This window comes from Oryctolagus cuniculus, chromosome X (genome assembly GCF_051225735.1).
Source record: "Oryctolagus cuniculus isolate XC-2025 breed Fujian yellow rabbit chromosome X, ASM5122573v1, whole genome shotgun sequence".
Classification (NCBI taxonomy): Eukaryota; Metazoa; Chordata; class Mammalia; order Lagomorpha; family Leporidae; genus Oryctolagus; species Oryctolagus cuniculus.
The window spans coordinates 23,421,410-23,436,377 of NC_142888.1; the positions used below are offsets into that span (position 1 = coordinate 23,421,410).

General features: G+C 38.1%; 1 protein-coding gene across 1 annotated transcript; it reads right to left on the reverse strand.

Moving 5' to 3' along the window:
• Positions 1-959: 959 nt before the first annotated feature.
• Positions 960-14,179, reverse strand: DYNLT3 (dynein light chain Tctex-type 3). The gene is made up of 5 exons (XM_002719831.6): positions 14,132-14,179; positions 12,010-12,051; positions 4,339-4,462; positions 3,072-3,149; positions 960-2,761 (listed from the first exon to the last, which is right to left on the reverse strand). The coding sequence occupies exons 1-5, from the start codon at positions 14,159-14,161 to the stop codon at positions 2,685-2,687; spliced, it is 351 nt and encodes a 116-aa protein (XP_002719877.3). The 5' UTR covers positions 14,162-14,179; the 3' UTR covers positions 960-2,684.
• Between the last annotated feature and the right edge of the window lie 789 nt (positions 14,180-14,968).

The following is a 14,968-nucleotide window of genomic DNA, read 5'->3' on the forward strand; positions in this document are numbered from 1 at the left end:
CCACTGAGGTTAATGCATATTGATGATGGCCTTCAAAATCCTATCAGGGAAGTGTGGTTAATATCATTTATAGAGAATTTCATGAATGTGCAAAGGATTACTTTACAGAATTATTCAATATTGGATCTATGAACCTCTTTAATATCAAACACAGCTCCACCTTTTGGATATTAAATAAATTCTCCTTAGGTAAATTCTAATATATGGGTAAAATTTTCAGCTCATCTCTCAAACTTTGCCTTGATAGCTGCTAAGACAGACCTAATTCCTTCGCCATAAAGAGTACAGATTCTTTTCTCTCACTTTTAAAAAAACTATTATCAAGAGTAGACAATTATTTTTACTCAAACTTTGAAAAAATGTAATCCTAAACATCAGAGGATAACTTTAAAAATATAATGATAAATGTAGGTGGTGAAAATACATTCAGTGATTAACAATTAGGTAATATCTAACTTCCAAAGAAAAGCATTAAAGTACATTTTACTAGAGAAAATGTAATGAGATGTTGCCATCATGTAGGCAGTTTATTGGTACTTTACAAACATAAATTATAGCTTTTAAAAATCCAACTTAGTAGTTAATTTAAATACCCTAATATTACACACTTAAAGCCATTAATTTAAAAAAAAGTAACAACTCTATTTTTAAGTTAGTAAATAGGGAAAAAAATCTTTGCCTAAAATAATCATTAAAAGCTAATAAATAGTTCCAAATATATTTTACACTGATTTTTAAATAAAATTTTATATTAAAATCATAAAATATAAACAGAAATAGAAACTGTTAATTATAACATGAATACTGGACTTAGGTTGTTATTTTAGTGATATTTATTGTGCATAATAAATGTATGTGGTTCGATATTCACCTTTGTTCCCCATTTCTCTTATTTAAAATTTCTTAGAGAAAGCATGGTACCTCCCTTTCATTACTGAACGATCATCCAGAAGTAGAAGTACAGCACAGGAAGATAATCTTTATTATATTTTCACTAGTAACAGAGCAGGTATCAAGTCCACGAAGTATGATTTCATTATGCTTTTTTAAAAAAAAAAATTAGGCTTCAACAACAATAATCAAAAACAAGCCTTAACTGCACAGATATTTTGGTCACTATTATAATTTTCAAGGGCACAACAGTCAGCAACATTAAGTAACATGAGGGTCATGACTGAAAATTTTTCATGAGCTTTTTTTTTTAAAGAACATAGATCACTGCATTAAACCCATTCTTTAATTTTCTGATTCTTCACTGAACAATTATTGTTATTCAGCAAAATATCAAACTTGCACATCGTATTCCTAAAAGAATACTACCTTAATACTGTCAATGCTAATCTTACGCTTTCCTTCTTTCTCCCAAATTCAATGAATCATGGTTCCATTCTGTATATGTGTTTGTATCAGTGATAATATGCAAAATTGATTGTTTTCAAGGTTAAACAGCAGATTGACTTCACATTTGGTGGTCAGCTGTGTACCCTAATTTTTCATTTTATTAAGAAATTTAACTACATTCCATAAGCCCTGAGATATTAGATAACCTGCTAATGATTGTATACTTACAACTTATACTTCACTCAGTTGAACCCCATATATATATTTAGATTTACAGATGATTGCAATTAAAGCAAAAAAATTTACTACTTGTATATTTAAGACTACGAATAAGGCCTTTAACTAAGAGTTGCATAATTTAAGCATTTTAACTCGCTATAAGCAACTCTTAAAATTACTTCTATAATTTTGTCACCAATAAGTGCCTTTCATTTTGCTTACTTCTACATGGATAACCAGATTCACTATTTACCTCACCTGTAAAACAACTTTTATTTTCCCCAAACATAGATGATAGTTTTCCAACATAATAGTTGCCAAAAGGAGTTAGCATTTGAATACCACTTGATAATTGTAATGCCTACCAGAGAAACAGGCTCATAATAGGAATTCAGCATATTTTTGTTTTGCATTCAATGAATGAATTATAAGGCAGCTGTTTGAGTCATATACTGTTCATCATACTGGTAACTAATTTTGCTTAACTAGGAAATTTGAGTCATCAGATTTAATTTGTCCTAATTTGAAATAATAAAAAAAGTTGATTTATCAATTCTCAGAAAAAGTAAACAGGTTAATTATAGTTAGTACTGTAATATTAATTTATAGAAATAAAAGTAAAATTGCTTCTCACTAAATATTATATATGACTAAGGGGAAGAAATAAAAAAGACGTATTAATAAATTGATATTATTTTCTCCACATTTATCTCTGTAGCTTTTTTGTTCATACAGTTATCCCTGTTAAGTTCTCTAAATGAAAGGAAATTTCATTATCTGAATGGATTCTTCCATCTCCTTAAGTACATAGTGATGTTAGTGAAAAGCTGGTATAAATATAAGATTAGATGTTCAAGTCATGCCATAGTTCTGCATTTAGTTTTTGAACATTAGTTTTCACCAACATTCAATTTTCCCTATCTAAATGATACTGTATAGAATACAATATAATCTGCCAACATACTATGAGATTGCTTGCTTATAATATTCAGTTTTTGTTGATAGCTGAAGCTTATTGCACACTTGTCACCTAGCATATTTGTAAGTAACTATTATGCATTTCAGAAAGGATACACTGACAAATTCTTAAGTTAATGGTTTTTTAACCCAACATTGTTAGTCAGTTACAGGACAATTGCAATGGCAAAAACGTTGACAATGCAGTTCATGGTTCGATTCTCCCATCTTACAGTACAGGTTCCTGAAAACACACAAAAAAAACTTTGAAATATCAGGAAAACATGCAAATCACCATGGAGTGTGTGTGCATAAAATATATATTTATATTCTATAGATATTGTATATATAGGCTTTAATATCTTATTTCCTTATACCTTTTAAGTCTTCACATTTCATACTGGTCAGAAGGCATACTTATTGTAAGTGCAAAGCAATTCTGTTGACAAAGTCTTTATAGAATTTAATCAGATATAAATAAGTATTTGATAAAAAGTGCCCTGTTCAATTAACTAGAAATTCAATTTTGTGTGAATCAGCCTTAAGTCTCTTACCATCAGAAGTAGTATCCCAAAAGCATGAACTGGCGGTATGAAAGCCATATGCACTCCTCTGGACCACTGCACAGGTCACTACAAATAAAGTCAAAGTGAGGACACTTACAAAAAAGGGAAAGTGAGCCAACAATGAACTGCTTGAGTTCACAGCTCTAAAAGTGGAAAAAACAATGGAAAACAAAGAATTCGGCAAGTAGATTGAAAAAATTAAAACTGTTGAGATGCACTGGTTCAAATTCTGATTACTACACTTCTGATCCAGCTCCCTGCTGATGTACCTGGGAAAGCAGAAGATGGCTCAAGTGCTTGGGTCCCTGCCACCCACATAGAAAACATGGATGGAATTCCACGCTCCTGTCTTTGACCTGTCCCAGCCCTGGCCATTGCAGCCACTTGGGGAGTGAACTAGTGGATGGAAGATCTCTTTGTTTCTCTCTCTTTTTTACTCTTTCAAATAAATAATAAACTTTCTTTTTTAAAAAAGATTTATTTATTTATTTGAAGATTAGAGTTACAGAGAGAGAGGTCTTCCATCCGATGGTTCACTCCCCAATTGGCTACAACGGCCCGAGCTACGCTGATCAGAATCTAGAAGCCAGGAGCCAGGAGCTTCTTGCAGGTCTCCCATGTGGGTGCAGGGGCCCAAGGACTTGGACCATCTTCTATTGCCTTCCCAGGCCATAGCAGAGAGCTGGATCAGAAGAGGAGCAGCCGGGACTAGAACTGGCACCCATATGGGATACTGGTGCTTCAGGCCAGGGCTTTAACCCACTGCGCCACAGTGCCGGCCCCATATAATACTTTCTTAAAAAAGAAAAGTCTCTTATTTTGATTATCTACCATCACAATCTTAAACCTACTGGATCTGGCTGGTTTGTACATCATTGCTATAACCATTGGTGATTGCCTTGCAGGAACATTCTGGGTCCAATTCTGTGCTTTGTGCTGTGGGCAAAATTCAAACACAGAAAACATTCCACTTGACAGTAGGTGTGGAATTTCACAGTCATACAAAGAGGCGTGGGGCTACTGAAAGGAAGACAATAAGAGCTGAAGGGGTCTCAATGGCAAGAGAAAACCATGCAAATGCTCAGGCTCATGCTACTTAGGAAAAGGAGATTAAACTAGTTTTGCATAATGAATGATGTATATCTTTTAGATATTATTTATATTATCTTTGGATGATTATGTCAAAAGTCATGTGTTTTCAAAACTCAAAGAGAATCACAAAGACAAAGATGAGTAGAGGAAAACTGATACTTACCAATGTATTTATAAGCTTTTCCCAACTTAACCAAGTGTGTTAAGGATTGTTCTACTATGCTTGCAGTCCACTGATTGATGTTGTTCTGATTATAGTCCTCACCTCCTAACACTCCATCTACACACTGAAAGGACAGAGGACAGCTAAATTAGGCCAAGAGAACAAATTTTACACAAACTCTTTTTTTTAAGATGTATTTATTTATTTGAAAGGCAGAGTTACACAGAGAGAGAAGGAGAGGTAGAGAGAGAGAGGTCTTCCATCCACTGGTTCACTCCTCAAATGGCCACGATGGCCAGAGCTGCGCTGATCCGAAGCCAGGATCCAGTAGCCTCTTCTGGGTCTTCCGACATGGGTGCAGGGACCTAAGGACTTAGGCCACCTCCCACTGTTTTCCCAGGACATAACAGAGAGCCGGATTGGAAGTGGAGCAGCCAGGACTTGAACCGGTGCCCACATGGGACACCGGCACTGCAGGCGGTGGCTTTACCCGCTACGCCACAGCACCAGCTGCAAACTCTTAGAAAAATTTATTCAAAGCATAAACCATACGTATTACCCAATAAGATATATTAGAAAATATGCACCCACTAATATTTGTTATGCACTGTTTCCAACTGCTTAAGAGTTTTTATGTGCTGGCAGAGTAGGTTAAACCGCTGCCTGCAATGCCAGCATTCTATATGTATGCTGGTCAGGTCCCAGCTGCTCCACTTCTGATGCAGTGCCCTGCTAATGTGCCTGGGAAAGCAGCAAAAGATATCCCACATGTATGGGTCCCCACCACCCATGCAGGAGACCTAGGTGGAGTTCCTGGCTCTGGTTTTGGCCCAGCCTACCTCTGGCCATTGCGGCCATTTGGGGAGTGAACCAGCAGATGGAAGACCTTTCTTTCTTTGTCTCTCCCTCCCTCTCTGTAACTCTTTAAAATAAATAAAATAAATCTTAAAAGAGTTTTAAGAGTTTTCAAAGCATTTCTATATGCATTATCTCATTCTGTGAGATACCATGGGTCATATCAAAGTAAAAATGCTATGGCCTCTGTTGTAAAGGACTTACTCTAGCAGAGACACAAACAAAAGAACTCTAATATCTGTCATAGAAGAAAGACTATTCCTGGGTGATAAAGTATGCCATAAAAGGATTTTGGGGTGGAAAGACTGCAAGACAGTGGTATTAATTGGTTAATGAGTGGCTTTGAAACAGCTGGGTTTTAAACTAGGCCTCAGATGCTAGAAACATAGAATGGGACTAATTTAAAAACACAATTCTCATGTGTAACAATTACAATCTCATTCATATTATGTAATTGCTTAGCTATAAAACAGCAAGCTCTCCTGCCACTGAAAGTGAATAAAGATGCTCTAGAAAGAAAAAGTCAAATAATCTTCCCTAGTGCTTACTTGCATCCACTTCTGACACCTGATTAAGATCACTGGCTTTAATGTTACAATCTTAGGTTTTAAAGCCAGCTCTATACCTACCAGTTGTGTGATCTATAGCCAGTAACTTACCCTCTTCACACTCCTATTTTCCTAATTCTTAAAGTGGGGATAATGGCATCATCTTATCAGGTTGTTGTGAGGATGAAATGAGGTGATGAAAGCCAAGCACTCAAACACAGTGACTGGTACAGAGCAAGCACATAATAAAGTTAACTATTATTGTTCTTATCATCATTTTTGCTGCTGTTATTTCATATCCAAGTGATAGGTCTTGGAAAATAAAGCATTCATTTTTTAGAATCTAGCTTAATAACACACATGCACACACATACAACTTTCATGTACTATAAAGTAAACTTTATGAAGATACTAATTAATACAGAAAAGCTGAATATTATCAAATCTTCCCTAATGATAATTGCAGAAAAAGAATAGTTCAGAGGAGTTGATAAAAGTAATGTGGCTCTCAAATTATTCTACAAAGTCCAACAACATGACAGAGTAGGAGGGCAGTGACCTAAAGGATCAGGGGAACCGGGTTTTAACTCTGGCGTTACCAATACCAAACTGATGACCAGTGGGCAAATCTCTGCCTCTCTTGTGATGGCTTTTCCTTAATGAGAAAATAACAGCACTCATTTTCCTTTCAGGTTACCTAATAGGGCCATTCCAATTTTGCTCTAAACAATACAAAACACCATGGGGATGAGAATCTCACCATGGATAGCCCTGCTAATTACTATTAATTAACATTTAAACTAATTAATTACCATTGATCTGGAGTCCTACTAAAAAATTAGGTCCTTAAACAGCTCTGTATTCCCAGGGCCAGACTTAGCACCTGAGCACATAGGGGGTATTCAAAAAAATGTTTGTGACTGAAACAATATTGGCTTCGATAACACAATTTGTACATCTTAAATAAAATACACTTTAAGTTTCAAGTTAATTTCATTGTAACTTTCTCTTTGAGATCTTTTGGGGAGAAAATTCTACTACTAACAATAAATAAAATAGATTCACACTGGGGCTAGTATTGTGGTGCAGCAGGTTAGGATGCCACTGCAATGCTGGCATTCCGTATTGGAACCTTGTTTCAACTCACAGAGGCTCCACTTTCAATCCCACTCCCTGATAAAGTGCCTGGGAAAGCAGTGGAAGATGGTCCAAATACTTGGACCCTGGCACCCACATGTGAGAAACCTAGATGGAGACCAAGGCAGCTGGTTTGGGGCTTTCTGGCCATTTGGGGAATCAACCAGTGAATGGAAGATGTGTGTTTGTGTGTGTATTTCTCCCTGTCACTCTTTCAAATCAATAAATCTTCAAAAAATACATGCATATTATTGATAAATGAGTGGCTTTAAGAGTTTAGCAGGAAAATATATTAGCATGGGTTTAAGGGCACGGAATCAAAGGAAAGAAAATAAGAACAACAAGAGATAAAGAAAACAAGTAATTGATGAAACTATCATCCAGGAAACGCTGAAATGTTTAAACTAGTGTTCACTCAAGTCTTTCAAGTGCCTCTATGGAAATGTTTAAACAGCACACAAGAGTTGGCTCACAGAAACAGGAGGAGGAGGAAACAAAACAGTTGTATATCTCAAAGTAACCTATAAAAAATGAGATCTCTTTGAAGTCACATATTTCATATAAAAATTCAAGTGACACATGTTTTTAACTTTACAGTATATCATTTATTTATATAAAATATATTTATTTATATAATAGACATAAATATATTTATTTGAAAGGCAGAGTGACAGAAAGAGACAGGGAGAGACAGATCTTCCATCTACTGGTTCACTCCCCAAATGCTTGCAACAGCTGGGGATGGGCCAGGATTAAGCTAGCAACAGGAACTCCATCTGGGTCTCGCACATGGGTGGCAGGGACCCAAGTAACTGGGCCATCATTCGTTGCCTTCCCTGGTGCACTAGCAGGTAGCTGGATCAGAAGCAGAATGGGCACGACTCGAATTGGCACTGTGATATGAGATGCTGGCATCAAAAGCTGAGGCTTAATCTGTGCACCACAATGCCCACCCCAGAGTTTGTTTTAATTGGAAAATGTTTTTGGTTAAATTACTTACATTGCTTAAGTAAGTCCCTCTCACAAATGTTTAAGTAAATTTGATGCTCTAAAACATATTCAAAAATTCTCAAAGGAAGACAAACAAATGGCCAACACATACATGAATCAAAATTACTATGAGATATCACCTCACTCCAGTTTGGCTACAATAAAAAAAAAAACAATTGTTGGAGAGGATGTGGGGAAAAGGGAACCCTTACACGTTGTTGGTGGGAATGTAAATTAGTACAGCCGGTGTGGAAAACAATAGAATTACCATGAGAGACAGTATTCTCACTCCTAGTTATATACCCAAGGGAAGTGAATTTTGTCTGTTGAAGAGACATGTGCAGTCCCATGTTTACTGCAGCACTATTCACAATAGTCAAGAAATGGAAACAACCTAAGTATTCACTCACTGATGAATGGGTAAAGAAATTGTGGTACATACACACAATGGAATACTACTTGGCCATAAAAGGGATAAAAATCCTGTCCATTGCCACAACACGGATGGAACTGAAGGTCACTGTGCCAAGTGAAATAATAAATAAATCAAGCACAGAAAGAGAAGTATCACATGATCTCACTAATTTGTGGAGTCTGTAAAATGGTGATCTTGCAGAAGTTAAGAGAATAATGGTGGTTACCAGAGGCTGGGGAGGAAAGGGGGAAAGAGGGAAGGTTGATTAACAGGTACTAAGTCCTGCCTAGACAAGAGTAAGAATTCTGTGGTAGGGTGACTATAGATGTTAATATACTAGATATTTCTTTATAACAAGGTAAAAGATAGTATTTTAGACTGTTTTATCATAAAGAAATATTAAAGGTTTGAGTAAATAGATATTTATTCTTTTTTTCATTTTCAATTATCTTTATATACAGAAGATCAATTCAGTATATATTAAGTAAAGATTTCATCAGTTTGCACCCACACAGAAACACAAAGTGTAAAATTCTGTTTCAGTACTAGTTATAGCATTACTTCACATTGGACAACACATTAAGGACAGATCCCACATGAGAAGTAAGTACACAGTGACTCCTGTTGTTGACTTAACAATTTGACACTCTTGTTTATGGCGTCAGTAATCTCCCTAGGCTCTAGGCATGAGTTGCTAAGGCTATGGAAGCCTTTTGGGTTCGCCGACTTCGATCTTATTCCGACAGGGTCATAGTCAAAGTGGAAATTCTCTCCTCCCTTCAGAGAAAGGTACCTCCTTCTTTGATGACCCATTCTTTCCACTGGGATCTCACTCGCAGAGATCTTTCATTTAGGTCTTCCTTTTTTTTTTTTGCCAGAGTGTCTTGGCTTTCCATGCCTAAAATACTCTCATGGGCTCTTCAGCCAGATCTGAATGCCTTAAGGGCTGATTCTGAGGCCAGAGTGCTGTTTAAGACATCTGCCATTCTATGAGTCTGCTGTGTATCCTGCTTCCCATGTTGGATCGTTCTCTCCCTTTTTGATTCTATCAGTTAGTATTAGCAGACACTAGTCTTATTTGTGTGATCCTTTTGACTCTTAGACCTATCAGTGTGATCAATTGTGAACTGAAGCTGATCACTTGGACTAGTGAGATGGCATTGGTACATGCCACCTTGATGGGATTGTATTGGAATCGCCTGGCACGTTTCTAACTCCACCATTTGGGGCAAGTCCGATTGAGCATGTCCTAAATTGTACATCTCCTCCCTCTCTTATTCCCACTCTTATATTTAACAGGGATCACTTTTCAGTAAAAATTTAAACACCTAAGAATAACTGGATACATTTATTCTAATTGGACATTATGCAGTATATATACATATCAAAACACCACATGGTAATCTACAAATATGTACAATGTTAAATGTCTGTTAAAATATTTTAAAATAAAAATAAATTTAAAAAGTACATCCAGCGGTTTCCTAGGCACTGCCCACTATGTATATTTCAGGTTAAAAAGCATGAATTTCCTAATAAAAAAAAGTAACAAACATACAGTTTTAAAAAAATTCACCAGAACAGAATAGCTTACAATAAAAAAGGAGTTCCTTCTGCACCCTTTCCTTTCCTATAGTCACTTCCATTCCCCAAAGAAAAACACCTTTAGTGTACAACTGCCCATTTTCATTTCTTCCCAAGATTACTTATGTGTCTACAAATATTGTTTATATCACAATTTCTCAATTTGAGTTATAGACAACATCCATAGAACTCCTGTATAATACAGATGGAAATTTATTCCCCTGAAACCACCTTCCACCTTCCTCCTACCCTCTTCTCTCAAAAACGTGAATTCACTATTTTTACTTCAGTATATAGACGCCGTGAGGAACATGTTTCTTTTCCATTCCCAATGTTTTCTCCTACAAGGAGAATTTTTTTATTTAACATTGCTGGTCTTGTGTACATGGAGATGGAACGAGTTTACTAGTGGGTGAGTTACAACCATTGTTCCACCATTCTCATTTGAGAGAGCGAATCTCCCAAGCATCCTGGACTTGGGAGTTTCTCCTTCCTTCTCTACTCAATTGAAAGGCACCAGCTTAGGCAAGTGTCTCTTCTGCTGACTCATTTTCTTGGATGCTTCTTTGAAGGTCTGAACTGAGAGGGAGTTAAAAGAAGCTACAATTGCCATTCTAGTTTTCAATCAGTAAAGAGATATTTTGTTCTTTCTAGTGATTCTTCTGTCTTTTCCTTTAGTTTGGAATTTGAGTAAGGGAGGAGGCCTTATTCAAACCCAAGCATACTTTTCTTGTTCCACTCACTAAGGATAGTCTCTCTGGACTTTCACTTTGAAAAATGAGAGTATTATCATTCCTGTCCTTCTCATTACCTCCACTCCCTCTTCCAGCCTCCAATTTCCCTCATTTGTGCTTTTGCATTGTCAAGGTATTAAAAAAATTGCATTCTGTTTTTAATCATTAAATATCCCTGGGTTATATAGTTCTAACATATGATTCTGAGCTAGAAAAATATGGCACAATTTTCAGGTACCCGTCTAGCTCTCACAGAACTTGAGTTGATCCTAGCCCTATGAGGCCAAACCTAGATGAGTTATTGGGGGAGCTGGTGCCTCAGTGTCTCCAGGCAGGTGAGGCACTGATGATGGGAACCAAATAAGAGGGCAGAGCCCACTGAGCCTGGGCTTAACACAATCGGGACGTGCCAGGACATAGGTCCTAACAGATATATCCACAATATAAACTTGCCTGCTAGGCCAACTCAGTTTTTTCCCTGGGATCTGGCAAAGTTAAAGATGACTCAGGACCATTAAAGTGTTCACAACCACCTTACCCACAGTGAAGGCTGTATGTGATTCCAAGAGAATAATCAAAGTTCCTCAGTCACAACTGGTTCCCAGAAAGAACTTCTTTTCCATTTGCCTCGCAGGAGGAGGATCAGATTTCATGTTTCAAATAGTTTTCTTAAGATTTTGATTTACCATTGTATTGGTATCTAAAAGGCATTGACTATTTTTCCAATTATATTGGGCTAAAAGCATGCAATGTCCAAAAGCAGACATATCTAGGGCCTTATACATATTTGACGAAATACACATATACAAGGATACTTCGACAAGTTCATGGGAAAATAGAATTAAAAGACAAGCTTGTTTAGGTGCAAAAAAATTGAAATTCATGCATAGTTTTTTCATAATACATATTTTCATGAACTTTTTAAAGACTCCTCATATATATATATGGGTTTCAAAGTTTTGCAACAAAATAAATCTATATTTTAATTCCATTTTTCATGAACTCTGAAGTAGTCTCACATATTATACATATGCTTTATATTATAAAAATCATGTATATATATGTATACACACATGCACATGTTTATAACAGTACTACTTAAAATAATGTTTAGCCTACTAAAATAAAAATTATTTTATTCAAATCAGAAAGCATCAATTTTAGAAAACAGTAAATCACCTTTCTAGAATATGAAAGTTCTTAAGTATCCCTTTCAGAGTATACCCCAAATGCCTAATAGCATATAACAAAACATGGAAGCACCCCTATAAAGAGTTAGTGAATAAATATCTAAAATACTATTGTTTTAACAATATGCTTCTAACTTTACACTGAAAGTCAAAAAACAGCTTTTTAAAATTTCCATTAATGGCACAAACTTCAAGATGGATACAACTTATTAACTCACCTCTTTGACAATATTGTGGGCTTCATCAGCATTGAAGCCAACCTAATAGAAAACAAAAGACAAAAGTATTTTCAACACAGGCTTCCGTTTTTGGCAGCTATGTTGCTACACAGAATACCCTAGGCTAACCTAGAAAGGTGTCAGTGACAGGAGACCATGAGTGATAAGAAGCATCAGGTCCATTGAGGCTGCCAGTCCTATTCTGGACACTTAAAAACACAGAATGTCTTCCCCATCTACCTCACTAGAGATTCTGATTCATCAGGTCTGGAGCACAGCATAGGCAACTATATCTCTTTTGAAAAGTACTTTATGCCAGTGAGCCTGATAAATACCCTAGATTGAGAATCATTGTACTGTAAAGGTCAGGAAATAAGCAGGAAAGAGTTTCAGCCAAGCGAGAGAATAAACAGGGCCCACAAGAAGGGAGTACTTAATAGATTATTTTCAATTTTATTTTCAATGTATGCAAGGCAAAAATGTGGCTTTCCAGAATTAAACGTTATAGAAATACTTGATCATTAAAAATTAATACCATTTTAATACTATAAATGAGACTGACAACTTCACCTTTTCTTTAGAGTACCTTGTTGGAATCTTGAATTAACAGCAATGATCAATGACATCTAAATATCCTGGAATATAGAACTGCGTTATGTGATAAGACTGAAATCTAAACCAAGATACTTCAGGTAATACATGATTGTTTCCATGAAGATGTTTTGATGTGCTTTATGTCATCAGCATTTTTGTAAAAACTACTATATAATTTAAAATTAGTTGAAACAAGTACATTCTGAAATTAAATAATTTTGAGTATAGATTTAAATTTTTTTGAGTAATTTAATTGCCCCACAGAATTTTCCAACAACAAAAGGTATTTAGGAACACTATGAAAAGAGAGATTTTGACCTCATTAAAATTATCCTTTCTATGTTCAAATCAGGTCCTTATCTACTTTAAAAAGTGGCCTATGAATCAAATGATGTTCATTTCACTTCAGTCTGGAAAGTCATCTAATAATCTGGATGTGCAGGGTGGCCATGGCAACACAGACCATTTTCTTTCTTTTAAAATATACATATGTAGGAAGTACTGCAGAAAATAGCTCCTCTGAGCCATTACTGTGAGATATGCCTGAGGGTGAGCCAGCCACGGTATTCCTGGGCCTCAAGTCTTCGGTTCTAAAATTAGAATTCTTTATCCTTGACCTGTAAGGATGCACGCCTCCCCGTATCACAGCTTCTGCAGAGGCCCACATCCCGAAGATTCCCACGGGACCACAAGCCCTTCCCGAGATCTAACATTGCCTGTACAGTAAGTGCCTACTTTAATTTTCCTGTACCATCCACCGGACAGAAAACAACTTCGTTTATTCTGCTCTTGCAAGCCGTCCCAAGTTATGCTGCGATCCAGTAGGCCTCATCCTCCTAGTGGTTACAGTGAAGTAAGATCTTAGTTGTCGAGTCAGAGGCCTGGGTTCAAATCGAGCATCTGTTGTTTCTGGCAATGTTAACTTAGGGCAAGTCTCTTAACCGCCATGAACTGAGAGTTCCCCTCAGTAACAGCAAGATAACAACTGTCATCACGGGGTTCTGGCGAGGACTAGGGAAACCTGACTCAGTAAGCAAGAGCTCCTAATCCGGAAAGCATCTCCTTCCATTCCGTCCAGGCAGTGTTCCCGGGAGAAGGAGCACTGTGCCCGAGCTGTGGGGCTGCAGAACCTACTCTGGGGGACTCCAAGGAGTGGAGGAAGCAGCGGGAAGACCGGTTTCCAAGGTCGGCCCGGCAGATGGGCGGAGCCCGCAACCCTACGCCCATCCCACACACCCCAAGTCAGCCGTCTCCTACACCCTCACCCCGGCTCCGACCCCGTTGCTCGCCCCGAGTGCTCCAGGCCGTCCCTGCTACCGGGTCTCGTAGCCCATCCTCAGGACCTCGGAATAAGAGGACCAACACCGGCGGGGCGGACCCCCGGCTCTGCGGAAAGGACTCGGCCTCGGAGGACGCCGCACCCCAACTCTCGTGGCCGTCCGGCACCAGGAGACCACCCAGCCACGACCCCCGGGCCAGAAGCACAGGGGCGGGAGGGGGGGTCTCGCAAGTAGCCGAGGGGCGGTACCTCGTCGCAGTGGCGGTGATACTCCTCCATGGTGGCGCCGACTCTCCCAGGGGGCGGAGCGACGGGCGGCTCAGACTCTGCGGCCGCGCACTGGCCTCGGGGAGGCCCCGCCCCCTTTATGCTCTGGCGCCTTCCGCCACGCAGGCCCCGCCTCTGTGTCGTCATGGTGCTGAGAACACACGGCGGGTTCGGGGCGCGGCAGGCGCCGCGGCTACTTCTGGAGAGTGAAGCTGCACAGTGACTACTGCCTTTCGAAGCAGCGCCTCTTTCTCGCTGCCTCCAGCCTTTCTGGAAACAAAGGATGTATGGTAAAGAGCTAGACGTGGTGCCAGTGTGGGTCGTATGGGGTAACCCGGTGTCACTCGGTCTAGACCTACTGCTTTGGTTTAGTGCCTACTGCTGTGGTTATTTGCACATAACTTGTCCTTTCATCATTATCTAGTAAATAAGTATATTAAATACAAGCCACTTCGATTTGTCCACTTCCGGTTACTTGGAAAAATTATCTTCCCATAGCTTGTTTCCTCATACAAAAACGTGTGCGGGGCCCTTTTAAAAACTTCTATAACTGTAGAATGAAATATATAACATGGCAGGGAAGGAGCAAATAACATAATTATACGTTGTTGCAGAAGAACAACTACTTTTACTGAAAATTACTAAATTCCAGATGACTTTAAAGATTCTCTCAAAACCTCAGAAGAATTCCGATTTCTTCTATCATCTATGTTTTTGAGATGAAACTGAAGTTCAAAGAACTAAGTAGCTTGTCCAAGGTCATATATACAGTAAGTAGTAGGAGAGGGGCTTAAACTTGAGTACTATGGTCTGAGAGTA